Source organism: Schistocerca piceifrons, chromosome 7 (assembly GCF_021461385.2).
Source record: "Schistocerca piceifrons isolate TAMUIC-IGC-003096 chromosome 7, iqSchPice1.1, whole genome shotgun sequence".
NCBI lineage: Eukaryota > Metazoa > Arthropoda > Insecta > Orthoptera > Acrididae > Schistocerca > Schistocerca piceifrons.
In genome coordinates this window covers 453,383,594-453,399,348 of record NC_060144.1, presented here as the reverse complement: position 1 = coordinate 453,399,348, position 15,755 = coordinate 453,383,594, and the positions used below count along the sequence as shown (strand labels likewise).

General features: G+C 36.9%; 1 protein-coding gene across 1 annotated transcript in view; it reads left to right on the top strand.

Annotated features, from left to right (window-relative positions):
• The window catches only part of LOC124805292, a 304,927-nt gene extending 299,446 nt beyond the window's left edge, over window positions 1-5,481 (top strand). The window contains exon 3 of the mRNA XM_047265803.1: window positions 4,736-5,481. Within this exon, the coding sequence (XP_047121759.1) occupies window positions 4,736-4,999 (264 nt within the window). The 3' untranslated portion in view covers window positions 5,000-5,481. The remainder of the gene's footprint in view (window positions 1-4,735) is intronic.
• The last annotated feature ends 10,274 nt before the right edge of the window (window positions 5,482-15,755 follow it).

Here is a 15,755-nt window from a genome sequence, read left to right as displayed (position 1 = left end):
TGATGCTGTGGCACTAAGTCCTGGAGGGGAACTTAGTGCTGGAGGTGCAGCACAGTCTCGAACCCGTGGCTGCTGCTGGCAGTGCCCAGTCATCTTTCTGTCCATTGTGAGCCAGTAATTTGGTGGTGCTGCTGGACTCCACAGATGAGAATGCTTCTGTGTCAAAATTTAGAAATTATATCACTTGGAGGTGCATTTGTTTCACTAAAACCTGGCACCTAGTTATGATGCCCATAACAAGAGACTTACCCTGGTGTGATGACATCAACTCACCTGTTACAGTTACTACCACTGTGTCTCACAGTTTTCTCTTGAATGCTACCATCCTCATTTCACAATAACCTTATGTGCATGTTTATTTTGATCCACATGTCACCACATGGTGGTTACCAACTGCAGCTGCTAATGTAATACTTCATGGAGGCTTTCTCTCTACTTTGTATTACTTTTGCTAAGACTGAAAGACTGGGTAGCAAAACTACCCTGCCACCCCCCTCCCCCCTCTCCTTCCATTGAGAAGACCCTTTACCACGGGTCTTGTTTCGCTCCAGTTCTCTATTGAAATTAACTTTACCACTAATCCATAAAACAACTACATACTACTAGCTTGGTTATTCCTAAATACTATACAATTACTATATTACTCTTTAAAAGCTCCATAAATTGCTTTCCCATCTCTTACTCCTACCACATGGTCACACAAAATCTCTAAAGGGCTCCTTGTCCATTAACACAAATATAACAAAACATATTTCACTGCTAGGCCTCTTCCATGCTTATGAAAAATAAAAAAGGAAACACACACCTTCTACTCTACATTCCACACTTACAAATTAAAAAAGTTACTCTTTCTTTTGTAATAGATTATCCTTAAATATCAGTTTCAACAAAACATGGTGTAGTTCTGTTACACACTTATGACTGGCATGTCATCTGTATATGTGGTGGTTTCTTACTTCTTTGTTTTGGAACAACTTTTAGAACTTTGTACTTTCAACAAAAGTTCTCCTTACACTTCTCAACACAATATGCTCCCAATACTATTCTTACAAGAAAACTACATACAGTGCTACTATTCACAACTCTTTGACAGGTAATCCCACTACTATTCCCACTGTGGTCTCATTGCAAACTGAATTCTTCTCTCAGTGCTTGGTTTTCTGATGGCCTGCTCACCCAAAATTACTTCCTGGTGCCTAGTAGCACTACACCATGTGACTTACACCTTTGTGCTTTTCTACATGGTTTAAGTTGTTTGTCTTCTACAGTAAACACCCCTCATGACAGCTCTAAACTGGCAACAGCTTTCTGTCACAGAAAGTTAACATTGGCATGATGTTCAGTCAGTATGGTTACTATCAGGCTCCTGTTGCACCCTTCCCCCACTTCATACTCACCTCATACATCAGACTTTGACTGTGCTCTGAACTGCACACTGTGCACATCAGCTGCGTGTCCTGCAAGGCTGTGACTCAGCACTAGTGTTCATGATATATCTTGAACTTCTGGCAGGCACTTTTCAACAGATTCGGCCCTTTTAACTTGATCATCCACTCCATGAACTCGTCTCCTTTTCCTTTTCCTCTTTATGCCCTGCTTCTGAGGAAATATATGTACCTGTACTGTTTCTGCCACAACATCTGCAACACAACTATCAACAACTTCTTGCGCATTTCCTGCAGATCTAAAACAAGAACATCATCTGAAGTTCCTCGCTGCACAATGCAAAAATCACTGGCCAATGCATTTCCCTGTGTGTTTGACTGAGGCTCCCTGGCATCAACACATCTCTTGTTTTTACTCAGTGGGGCAGATATTACTGCACTTAAATCTCCCAAGTCACCATCTCCACACTTAATCATTTTGGTACAGTCCACACTCGTTTCTGTTACTTCAGACTCCACAGTTCCACTGGATATCAAAACTGGTACTTCTATACTACTTATCTTAATTTCAACAATGTCATTACCTTGTACCTCACATAAATTCTTAGGAACGTGCATTATGATACCATATGCAGTCAATTCAATCTTCCCCGGACCACCAGACTCAGTTATATTAACGGTAGTTGGCAGTTATGCAGGAAGAGGTAAAATATGCCCAAGCCTGCTCCTCTCTCTTTTAACTGCCTCCTTCTCCCTCTTCTCTCTTCCTTTCCATCCTTTGTATAATCCACATATTCCCCATCTCCTGGCCATTTTGAGCAACCATTCTTTGTGCTCTCTCTGCAACTTCCCCCTATATTCTGGAGATTTGAAAAATCTGTTTCCTTCATCTAGGCATCAATGCTTCTAATCTGTATACCACTCTAACTTCTCAACTAGCAACTTATCTACTTCTCCTCTTAGTATTATCTATACTTTGTCTGTGGTGGCCCCTTGTTGTATCAAAAGCCCGGCTTGCTGTGGTACTGACCATGACATGTTTACCTCTTATCAATCACACAATCACAAGTGAGAAAAAAACACTTAAACATACCTCTATACTAACTTCTCACTACTTTACATGCTTAAATACTCAGCCATATTCCTTGCTCTGCACAAAACAAAATCAAATTATGAGAACACTTAATCATAATATTATCATGTTACTCCTTACTATAACACAACTAATCTAACCTGAATGGCTGCTCATGATTACTACTACACATTGAAACAATGAGAACTTAGCTTTATCTCATGAAACACTACACATAATTCACAGCTTATACTACTAGAGAATGAGCCACACCTCTTGCTCATGACATCCATATTGCCCACAACACCCAGCTGAAAACTGACACTTATGCTTATGCATCCTCAAAATAATGTCTGACTTCACCTGTCGCCTACTGAATTTACAAGTGCAACTTAACCCCTTGCAATACCCACTGACTTACCAAGACCTTACAGTCAAACTAATACAAAACAAAAAGGCTACACTCACCCCAACAGATATCAATGAAACTGCACCCCTACAGTAGATGAATTATCTTCTTTATGCATGGATGGTGACTGTAAATGTTGTTGCTCCCTCTGCTGTCACCAAATGCCAGGGTGATGGGCCTGAAGATACTCTGCTGGCGCCATTCTGAAGAGTACAGTTGCACTCAGAGAGGTGAGTGGTAACAGGCTGGAAGGTCCAGTGGAAACACTGCTGAAATTAAAGAAGGCTTTATTCAATCTCTGTATGTGCTTTTTCATGACTCAACAAGGCAAAATATGCCTCACTGTGTTGACTGTTGCCAGTGCTGATGTACAGGCAGCAGCTTCTGCCTGGGGGAGAGGTTGCTGCGTAGGCACCTTCCATTACTGATGGCAGTCCCCTGGGCAGCCAGTAGACTCTGTAGGCCACAGTCATGATATCAGCAGCATGCTACTTCCCCATTGGTAATGGCACCTGGAATGGCTCCTCAGCTCTGCACACGTTCACTGTGGTGGCGTGGAGACTGCTGTGGGATTCGACCTACTGCTATCTGGCAGGAGAGGGATGGCGGCTGGTACTGTGGCACTAAGTCCAGGGGAGGGAACCCAGTGCTTAGCAGGTGCAGATGGCAGGTTGATGCTACTGTGGCTCCAAGTCGCCTGAGGAACTTAGTGCTGGTGACAACAGGTAAAGCCCACTCTCGAACCCATGGCTGCTGGTGGTGATGCTCAGTTGTCCCATTGTATGGCATGACACCAGTGTCATAGTGGTGCTTGTGGTCTCCAGTGATGAGAATTCTTCTTCCTCAAAATTCAGACATATTTATATTGCTCACAAGTGCATTTGTTTCACTAAAACCTGGCATCCAGTCATGAAGAGACTTGCTCTGGTTTGCTGATATCAACCTGCCTGCTACAGCTATTACTGCTGCAGGAAGCAGTCTTCAACTGAGCATGGCTAGCGTCAACTTGCAATCCCTTACGTGCTTGTTTATACTGAAACACATGTTACCACACTATGGCTGCTGATGCAATACTTCATGGTGGCTTTCTCACTATATCCTATTACCTTTGCTAAAAGACTGGGTAGCAACATAACGCTTGAAACAGAAACATGAAGACAAACTGTTTTAACCCTTGAGTGGGTGTGCTGATTTTCGTAACAGGAGCAGGCATGCGGTATACTTTGTGCACTGTAAAGAATACCTGTCTTTATGTTATACTTTGTGCACTATAAACAACAGCTGCCTTTATGTTACCAAGGTAAACATTTATGAGCAACTTCACAATTCAAAATTAGTTTATGCAAACAACAATAAAATAAACTTATATTATATGAGCTGAATCACTATTTAATTACAGAATAATAAAATAACTCTATTGTTCCATACAAGTGTTACCCCACAGTTATGACCCAATTGGAACATTAAATGGCACAGTTGCATCAGGTCCCAGCCATATGCTTAATCAGTTAATAATTACCTTGTAGACAACTGCCTCATTATGAGATTGTGCTGTTAGCTTGAAATCTGTGGCATTTTCTTGCACGGATCATAAATTTTTTTCTCACCTAGCTCACTGTTTATTTTATATTGCTGCTGCTCACTTGGAAATATGACAACACAACTTATCACTGTATTAGCTGAAACAGTAATGAAGGAGTAGGTACAGACTCACACCAATGGAATGCTACAAGGTAACCCTATATTTGGTTGGCCCACTTCATACACAGATGCTCCCACTTGAGGGTTAAATTACACAATTCTTTTAATATCATTTGTACTTGTGACAGCTGAGGCCAAACTAACATTTTGATGTTTCATGTGTTTCAGGAGGTAGATGAAGAGAACATTGATGACACATCTACTGAGACAACTGCAGGTGCAGCTAGCAAATCCGAACTTGACATAAACACGAAATTCGAAGAATTCTGGAGAGCCGGAAGGGAAAAAGCCAAACAGAAGAAAAAAGCAAAAGAAGCAAATAAATCAAAAGTGATTTCCACTGACTCAAGTCCATCATCACCTGAAGATGATACAGGAAGTGAAACCAAAAATTTGACACAGACTTTATCAAGTCAACGGCCATCTATCTGAGATGTTCAGATACGAGAAACCAAATTTTTCCTGAGTCTGTCTCATGAAGTTGAGAATATAAACTTATGAGTGACGACTGGTTGCTGCAAATCTTGCAGCACTTTTTTATGGCGTGTGACAGACACTAATATTTTACAGTCAGAAGAAATATTTGTCAATGTGAAGAGTGCGGAGCAATTATTGTGGGCACTGTGATAGTTTTTTAGATGGCTCCTCTCGAATCGAACCGAATGACTAATACGAATATTTTGATTACTTGTTTTTCACTTATGTATTTCTTCACATATTTATTTCATTTTTATTTTTATCACAGTAAGTTTAATTTTTGACCATAAAAATGAAAACATCTCATACGAAGAAGCTGTTGATATAACCGTGTGCTACTTAAATTTAACTGACAAATTTTATTTATATTATTTTGTATTTGATAATGTAAAATTTATGTGTGATTCAGAGGAATTATATTTTCATTGTTGACAGAACTGAATGGTACTGAATGAATCTGCAAAATCTTTGAATAAATTTAGATCACAAAAATTGGTAACTGATTTTGAATTTTTTAATGACTTTTTTTCTGTCAGTAATTGACTGGAGTTAAAGATATTTCTTATTAAACAATAAAATATGAATTACCAATCAGTATTTAATTTATTACTGGATTTTAATGTGTTAATTTAGTACATGTTTGGCTCTCAAGGTGTAAAAACACAGTTTACACATACTGGTATGTCTTACTGACTATTTGTACAAAGAAGTGCTACTATGTACAAACACCTTTCCATAATTTGTGTATATAGTGCAGTAACATGACTAATACCATGACTGTTCCCTTTTTTTTTTTTTTTTTTTTTAAGATTTCCGCAAATATACATGTTGACTGATAGTTACTGTATAGCAAAATGTATCATATTTGTTAACAAAATAACACCACTTTTGTAGCATGTGAATTGTTGATACTTGTTTAAAATACAAAAAATTTGTATTATTTCTGGTGTATATGACAAGAGCATTGTTGTACTCCCTTGCATCACAATAATATCAGTATCAAGCAAGTTACAAGTCTTAGCTGTGATAACAACAGAGCAGAGCAAGAATGTGCATGTAGATCTAAAAGTTTATCTATTCATATGAATTAGTGAGATCTACAGCAGGGGTTATTTTATTGCATCTGTGTTATATGATCTTCTTCTCAGCCTCACAACAGTGTCAGTGTAGAGAATTCATTTACTGCCATAGATGCTGACATAAACTTCTGAGTACACATTCTATATTGACAGTGGGAGCCCCGTAAACACATTATAAAAATGTGAGGCAACATTACATAATATTCCATCAAGATGTACAACAGTTGCAGCATGCCATATAAATGTGTTATCTTCTTTGATGAATGTACACTGATAAGCCAAAAAATTATGACCACTTGCTTAAGAGCATATTGTACCACCTTTGGAAACAAAATACACTAGCAGTTCTGAGTAGTGTGGACTCTGCAAGTCATTGGTGTGTTTCTGGGGATATATGATACCAGATGTCTAAACATAGGCTACTCACGTAAATTATGGACCGGTGGTTTGTTGGTGCAATGTGGGCACCCAGTAGCATCCTAGATGTGTTTCACTGGGTTCAGATCAAGTGACTTTGGTGGCCAAGACAGCAAAGTGAGTTCACTATCATGTTCCTCAAACCACTGAAACACCATTCTGGCCTTGTGATATGAACAGTTATCCTACTGGAAGATGTCTCACTGTTGGGGAAGGCATGAAGTATGAAGACATAAGGGGGTCTGTAATGATATTCTGGTAGTCTACAGACACCATGATGCCTTCAGTTACTTCCATATGTCCCATGGAAGCTCAGACTGTCTTCCATAGCATAACACTGCCCCCGCTGGCCTGCATCTGTAGTGTGATGCATGGTTTCAGCAGCCATTCAGCTGGACAATGGCAAAGCTGGACATCACCAATAAGCTGGTATAACAAGAAATGTGATATATCTGATTATATGACAAATTCCCATTGATCCATGGTCCAGTCATGATAATCTAGTGTCCACTGCAGCTATAATTGACCAGGTCATCAGGTCTAGATGGGCACATGGAGGGGTCATCTGCTGCAGATCTCCATGTTCAGCAATGTGTGCTTATAAACATTTGTGCCTACACCATGATTGTACTCTGTCATCAGATATGAGACAGAGCACTTCTTTCCTGCTTCTGGAAGTCCAAAACCTTGTTTCACACTTTCACAGTCCTTCAACCATTTTTCATGTGAGCTGTCAATAGTTACACATAAACAGCCAATCAGGTTTTCTGTTTGTGATATGTTTGTTTCCAGGCACTGGATCATAGAAATCTGCTCTTGGTCAAAGTTGTTTATGTCAGTGAATTTCTCCACCTGCAGCTGATTTTGTCATTAGGATGATTCCCCATTCATCTCTGCTCCACTTACAAGCTTTCCTTAATGTGTCATGTGCCCACAAAACCACCAGGTGGCATTCAATCTTGTAGGGGTCATAATGAAACTTCCTGGCAGATAAAAACTGTGTGCCAGACGTTTGCCTTTTGTAGTCATGTACCCTACCATCTGAGGTATCCAAGTATGACTTACAACCTGTTCTCACAGCTTTACTTCTGCCAGTACCTCACCTCCAACCTTCCAAATGTTCTGGCTCAACAGTGTGTATATCACAAAACGCATAAATACAGATAAGGATTATGCTGTTATGGGACTGAGAAGTCACAGTTACAATGTATGTATAACTACAGTGGTTTTGTGTTATGTTAGGCATATCTATGCAGGAGAAACCCTTGTGAAGTTTAGAAGATAGGAGTGAGATACTGTCAGAAGTAAAGCAATGAGGCAGATAGTGATTCATGCCTGAGTGTTGAGTTGGTAAGAATACTTCCCATGAAAGGCAAGGTTCCAGGTTTGATCACAGCACACGTTTTTCATCTGCAAAGAAGTCTTATTATCAGAGAGTTTTATAAGCATGTATCAGTTTTGCAGATTTTCTCTCTATTGCCCTCTTCAGGACCTACTGTTAGATTCTTTTAGACATACATATTATTAGCTTTATGTTTCTTATTAAGATGCATATTGATGTCTCTCTTTAAAGTATTTTATATGCAAATTTTAGGTTATTAATACAATAGATACACTATATACTGAAAGTATCTGGACACCCCTGAGTGATACTGAATCAGCCAATAGATTTCATGAGAGGTGGACCAAACAACATAAAAGCATGTGGGGAATTGTGTTTGAGGTAGTGTAAGGAGCAACACCACTGGCCAATAGGTGACTGGAAATGAGTGACTTGGAGTGATGAATCATTCTATACCACATGTCAGTCTGATGGAAGAGTGAATTTGGCAAATTCTTGGAGGACATTACCTGCTGTCATGTGTGGTGCCAACAGTGAAATACAGAGGAGGTGGTGTTATGGTATGGGGTTAGGTTTCATGGGTAGGAAGTGATCCTTTAATTGTGCTTAATAAAATGCTAAATGCAGGAGGATATGAACACATTTTACAACATTGTGTACTGTATACATTAGATATACAGTTTGTAAATGATGAATGTTTGTATCAGCTTGACAGTGCACACTGTCTTAAAGTGGCATCTATGAGGCAATGGTTTGTAGACAGTAACTTTCCTGAAATGTACAGGCCTGCCCAGAGTCCTGAACTGACACACTGGAATGTGTGTGGGAGGAATTAAGAGTGTTGACTTCACTCCAAATCCCAGTATCCAACATCACTGTCCTCTCTGATTTCAGCTCTTGAGGAAGAATGGGCTGCCATTTCTCCACAGACATTCAGACTCATCACTGAATGTGTGCTCAGTAGGGTAATCAGCAGTGGACTCAACCCATAATAATGTTCACTAATAAGTATCTGGATACCTTTGATCACATGATGTATATAACATATTCATTATTGTGCAAGATATGCACGTAAAGTGCCCTCCGCCACACACCGTTGGGTGGCTTGCGGAGTATCAATGTAGATGTAAATGTAGATGTAGATATGCAAATTAATGTTGTAATCAAATTTTTGAGAATTTACTTGCACTTCTTGAAGTATTGCCACTTTTGTTGAAATCAGGTATGTAACCATCTCTTCATATATGGATCAAATACTGTAGACATCCAAGTTTTATCGCTATTTAAAATGCAGAATATCACTTTTCAATTACCAGAATCAAATGTACTACTCATCTGTTGACAGCAATACTTCTGTTCCTTTTTTAGGTGTGATATGACTGAAGACTTTCCTGGCATAAAGACTCTGGTTTAAAATCTTAGAAATGATCACTAATCCTATAAAAAGAGCACCTTCTTCAAACTTTATGAGAAAATGTTTTCATCAGTAACTAACAGCAATTATTAGGAGTCAGTCAGACTTAAATTTTCAAGAGAACATTGCTCATACCCAAATGTGTTTTACTAACAAATGACTGGATATGGGAAGAACACAATGTCTAAATCCCCCCCCCCCCCCCCTCCTCCATCCTCACAGCGAGTGGGCCCTTGTCATTCTGGGATCTGGGTGACATGCCCTTCCTTTTTAATCTTCACCATCCTGCCTTTCTCTCACTCCTGAGGAAATAAGTATTAGTTCTGAAAGCTAGGATAGTGTTGTTCGTGTCTATTGGCAGTACTAACATATTACGTCCTGAACTGCAGTACTGGGCAGCAATTTTGTCTCACAAATCTACAAAAAAAGTTTTGTTTACAAGACAGTAACTATGTTTGTCATAGACAATATGTCTAGTTTTCCAGCTAACAATGCTTAAACAATACACCATTCAGTTTGTCTGCACCTCTCAGCTGAACATGAGTATTACAGTGTTTACTATTTATTGCAATCTAAAAATTGGTTGCTATATTTCTGGTTATATCGTGTTGTATTCAGTGCCATCACAGTATATTTCAAGTGCAAAGAAAATAAGCGTTTCAGTGTCATTAATTTTAAGCAAAACAAATTTTTAAATATATGTAACACTCCCAGAATACTTTTAATTATGTGAATTGTGAAATTTCAAGACTTTTTGTGTCTATTTCCATCACACATGCATACATAAAAGCCATGGCTGTATTTTTTACTGTAGCAGGCACTGTAAATTACTTACCAATTTGCAAACGCTTGATAATTAAAAAAATCTGCCATATTTGTGACAATAAGATTATGACACAATTCCAATGCTAGCAGAAATTATTTATGTTACCAATAAGTTTTTCAGCTGCAAACACTACTAATCCACACATTACATGTATCATTTTACTGATACCTCTATTCTTTAGTTAGTGCAGCTCACTTATGTCAAGTGGGAAATTTGACCTATGTGACCAATGTTCATAATTTTTTTCACTTTAGCCTCCACAGATGTTGAAGGAAAGTATATTAAAGTGTTTTGTTCTATCCATTTATAAGCAACATTAATGCTCATAGCTACACTGTCAAAAACTCGTTTTGTATATATATGTTTGACTTGATAACTTTTTAATGTCTTTGAGAGTTTTCCAGTGTTACATGTCTTGGGGTTCTTCTAAATCTCTTGAGAATTATGTCATTATAGCCTCTTCAGCAAGACAGTAATTAAATCTATCTAATATTCTTTGTAGACCACCTTATCAATTATTGTTATAACATATCAGAATGATACCGTGATGAAAATTCTACTTAACTTTAATGTTTGTATTAAATAGGTTTTCACTTAACCATTTTTATACACTCATCTCATGGTGATTTGTGTTAAGTTACATAGATGCTTTGTTGGAGAAGTTAGATAAAAACAGCAGCTGAATAGTGTAAGAAGAGGAACAGTAACATTTTTAGACGACTGCCTCTTCATGATTTTTTTTTTTTTTTTTTTTTTTTTTTTTTTAAAGATTAGATTTACTTCATTCCAGTTGATCCATAGTGAGGAGGTCCTCCAGGATGTAGAACATATCAGAAAAACAACAATACGTGACAAATATTTACAACTGAAACAAATAAGCTAATGTACCATTCCACAGGCCCCAAGTGGAATGATCGTCATTTTTTAATGAACACTATGTGAAAGAGTCATTTTACAAATGCTAAGGCACTGAATTTTTTAAATTTATTTATAAGGTAATAAACCTGTAATACAACTACTACAATACTTATTTACAATGAACACATTACTGCACTGAAATGGTGCAGAAATTAGATTATACTTACACACACACACACACACACACACAAATACATTTACAATGAACACATTACTGCTCTGAAATTGTGCAGAAGTTATTTTGTACACATTGTAGGCAACAGGTATATTTTGTGATCTGTCAAAGGCATTTGACTGTGTAAATCACAATATCCTTTTAAGTAAACTAGAATATTATAGTGTAACAGGAAATGCTGCAAAATGGTTCAAATCTTATATCTCTGGCAGGAAACAAAGGGTGTTATTAGGAAAGAGACATGTATCAAGCTATCAGGCATCATCCAACTGGGAACTAATTACATGTGGGGTCCCACAAGGTTCCATTTTGGGGCCCTTGCTTTTTCTTGTGTATATCAATGATCTTTCATCAGTAACATTACCAGATGCCAAGTTTGTTTTGTTTGCTGATGATACAAACATTGCAATAAATAGCAAATCAAGTATAGTCTTAGAAAGATCAGCCAATAAAATATTTGTGGACATTAATCACTGGTTCCTAGCCAATTCTTTGTCACTAAACTTTGAAAAAACACACTACATGCAGTTCAGAACTTGTAAGGGGTGTCCCAAGAGTATATGTCTAACATATGATGACAAGAAGATAGAAGAAGTGGACGGTGTTAAATTCTTGGGATTACAGCTTGATAATAAATTCAACTGGGAGGAGCACACCACAGAACTGCTGAAGCGTCTTAACAAATCTCTGTTTGCAATGCGAATTTTGTCAGACATAGGGGATATAAAAATGAAAAAGCTGGCATACTATGCTTACTTTCATTCCATAATGTCATATGGGATTATTTTCTGGGGTAATTCATCAAGCCAAGCTAAAGTTTTCCGGGCACAAAAACGTGCAGTAAGAATTATATGTGGTGTGAACTCAAGAACATCCTGCAGAAGCCTGTTTAGGGAACTAGGGATACTAACTACAGCTTCCCAATATATTTATTCCTTAATGAAATTTGTCATTAAAAATATATCACTTTTTCAAACCAACAGCTCAATTCATGGTATCAATACTAGAAATAAGAATAATCTTCACAAGGATTTAAAGTCACTTAGTCTTGTACAAAAAGGTGTGCATTATTCAGGAACACACATTTTCAATAACTTGCCAGCAGCCATAAAAAGCTTAACAACCAATGAAATTCAGTTTAAGAGAAGCCTAAAGGATTTATTGGTGGCCAACTCCTTCTACTCCATTGATGAATTTCTTAGGAAAACCAACTGATTTGTATATAAGTACAACATAACTTCTGCACAATTTCAGTGCAGTAATGTGTTCACTGAAAATTTGTGTGTGTGTGTGTGTGTGTGTGTGTGTGTGTGTGTGCTTGTGTGTGTGTAAGTGTGTAAGTATAATCTAACTTCTGCACCATTTCAGTGCAGTAATGTGTTCATTGTAAATAAGTATTACAGTAGTTGTATTACATGTTTCTTACCTTATAAATAAATAAAAAACTTTTTTATTTTAAATTCAGTGCAATAGTATTTGTAAAATGACTCTTAGTGTTCATTAAAAAATGACGATCATTCCACTTGGGACCTGTGGAATGGTACATTAGCTTATTTGTTTTAGTTGTAAATATTTGTCATGTATTGTTGTTTTTCTGACATGTTCCACATCCTGGAGGACCTCCTCACTACGGATCAATTGGAATGAAAGTAAATCTAATCTAATCTAATCTATCAGTTGGTTTTACTGAGAAATTCATCAATGGAGTAGAAGGAGTTGGCCACCAATAAATCATTTAGGCTTCTCTTAAACTGAATTTCATTGGTTGTTAAGCTTTTTATGGCTTCTGGCAAGTTATTGAAAATGTGTGTTCCTGAATAATGCACACCTTTTTATACAAGACTAAGTGACTTTAAATCCTTGTGAAGATTATTCTTATTTCTAGTATTCCATGAATTGAGCTGTTGGTTTGAAAAAAGTGATATATTTTAATGACAAATTTCATTAAGGAATAAATATATTGGGAAGCAGTAGTTAGTATCCCTAGTTCCCTAAAAAGGCTTCTGCAGGATGTTCTTGAGTTCACACCAGAACTGGGTTGTATTATACAAGAGGTCTGGTGTCTGCATCTGCTTGTTTTGCAAAATGCTGGTAAGTATTATCAACTAAGCACATTCCATGGATATGTCAGATAAAGAAGCATTTAAGAAGTATATACACAATATCGTTACATAAATGATTGAAAGTTACTTCATTTTACAAATTTGTTTCCTCTATGTCCTTTTTCCCCACAGGATCATTAGTAGAATGGAACTCGTATTCGACATGTCATCAGAAGGCATGTCCCTTCTCTTTGAGTCTTTTCAAACTTTTGTTTTTCTCTGAAACACCATGTTATCTCTATCATTCAGTCATAATGCAACTATGGCATGTGTAGAATATTAAACAATAGATGTGTGATTCAAAGTTTTACAGTTTAGAACATCTTCTAAATCAAAATTCAAAACTGTCAGGTAAGTTATGTTATCAGATGGTATAAGTATATGGCAGAACTACATTATATATACATATAGGTTCTTAACATCTAGAATATTTTGTTTTCACTGTGGGGTTGCATGTAGGTCACGTAGAGCCAAAGCTTACATGATAAACTGGCCACTAAATATATTAATAGTTTACTTCAAATGTAGTTGTTATGTACATGACATGGTAATATCTTCCACTTACAAGCCATCATCAAGAACATAATGCATAAATATTTCATTCTTAAATACATTCTTCAAAAGTGGTTCTTCATATCAGATAAGTGTCAGTGTATAGCTTTCAACATTTTTAAGTTTTACAGCTTATTCAAGAATGTCCATGTTGTATTACCTTTATCTAATAGTGTTACACTAAATTCATCATCAACATTTAAGACAGAAAACATTTCAGGTGTAAGGTTAAATTGTGTACATGTAAATTAAAGTAAATTCAGTTCTGTTTCATTGGGTCTAAACTTACATAAGTGTTGATTTAAAATGGTGTAGATCAATAGTTATAACAATGTGTCCCAGTTTAAACTGCTTGACATTTCTTGCATTTGTATCACAGTTAGGAAGGGCAAGCAAGAAGCAATAGAGAAAAACTTTCACATAATCTTTGATACATATGGGTCTGTTAATTATTCATTTACAGATTTACAGATCAAACTACTTCATTTCAAAATGGATGTTTTTCATTTCATATGATAAGTTTGATAATAAGTGAAAACATGAGTATTTGTTTAACTTTATGAAATATAGTCAATGTAATAAATAAATTATTATTTGCATTGAGGTAGGAGAAGCCAAGAAAGTCAAAAATAACAAGGATGAACCCCTTCCAAACCAAATGATCACAAAAGTTACTGTAACACCGTGTATGCAGGGTGTCTCAAACCTTATGGGTCAATTTGAAACAACTGATCGCGGGTCCACAACCGGTTATATTGATGTGGGAAACCAATGGTTGGAAATGCTTATTTGTTGTGCTGTGGACATACTCCACATAACAACAGCGTATCCCATAGCACATTTTCAAAGTGACAGATGTAATCTCAGTGCATGCGTGGCAACAATTCATGAAGTTCTGGAGAACTTTCTCAAAGAACCCTGGTGTTGTTCCAGGAGACAGGCAGCTTGGGCCCTAGTAAGCAGATCTTCATCCATTGCTACAGGGGTTTCATATACCAACATCTTCAGGTAACCCCAGAGGAAAAAGTCCAGAGGTGTGAAGTCCCCTCCCCCCCCCCCCCCCCCCCCACACACACACACATCACTATTAAATTCTCTTAGTGTCTTCATTATTTTCAAAAGCTTTGAGAGGTGTAAGATATACAAAGAGAAGCTTTTTAACTAATCTTCATTTTCTCTTCTTGTTGTTGGCTCCAAGTCTTGTGTCTAGGGGTACATTCTTGCAGCTGAAATTTTGATATAACATTGTGCGTCTTGTTGAACTGAATAACTGATGAAATTATTTCTGTTACTAAGAGTATCTTTTTATTTTATCCCATTATTCTATATTGCAGAACTTCACAATTTCCATTTTCATAAAACCCTCAATTACATTATTAATGACAAAATTGAAGAATAAATGTCTTTCCACCAGAGGTATGCCCACTATTACTAACATTCTGTAGTACTCACAACAGTCCAATGAGTTTACAAAACAAAAGACTTTCTCAACAAAAGAAGAATCATCACTAAGTTATATCATTATTTTATAAATGAGTCCACAAATAAATGTAATAATTATTGTCAGATTGTGCAAATAATAGGAATTTTAAGTATGCCACAAATTTTGTAATTCCAAATATTTCTAAAAGAGGAGTAATTTTAACCATTAGTACCTATCAATTGTAATAAATTAATTTCTTTTTATACATTTTAGCCTGAAATATAATACATCGTATACAGAACCACATGAAATTCTTTTAGTTAAACAACTGAAATAATGTTCACTTATACAAGAATTGATAGTATAAATGGTATTGGTTATTTCTATAAAAAAAGATAATGTTAGAGGAGGGTGTCCCATTACAAGTGAATGCACTGGCCATGGGACAAGAGCTCCCTCTCCA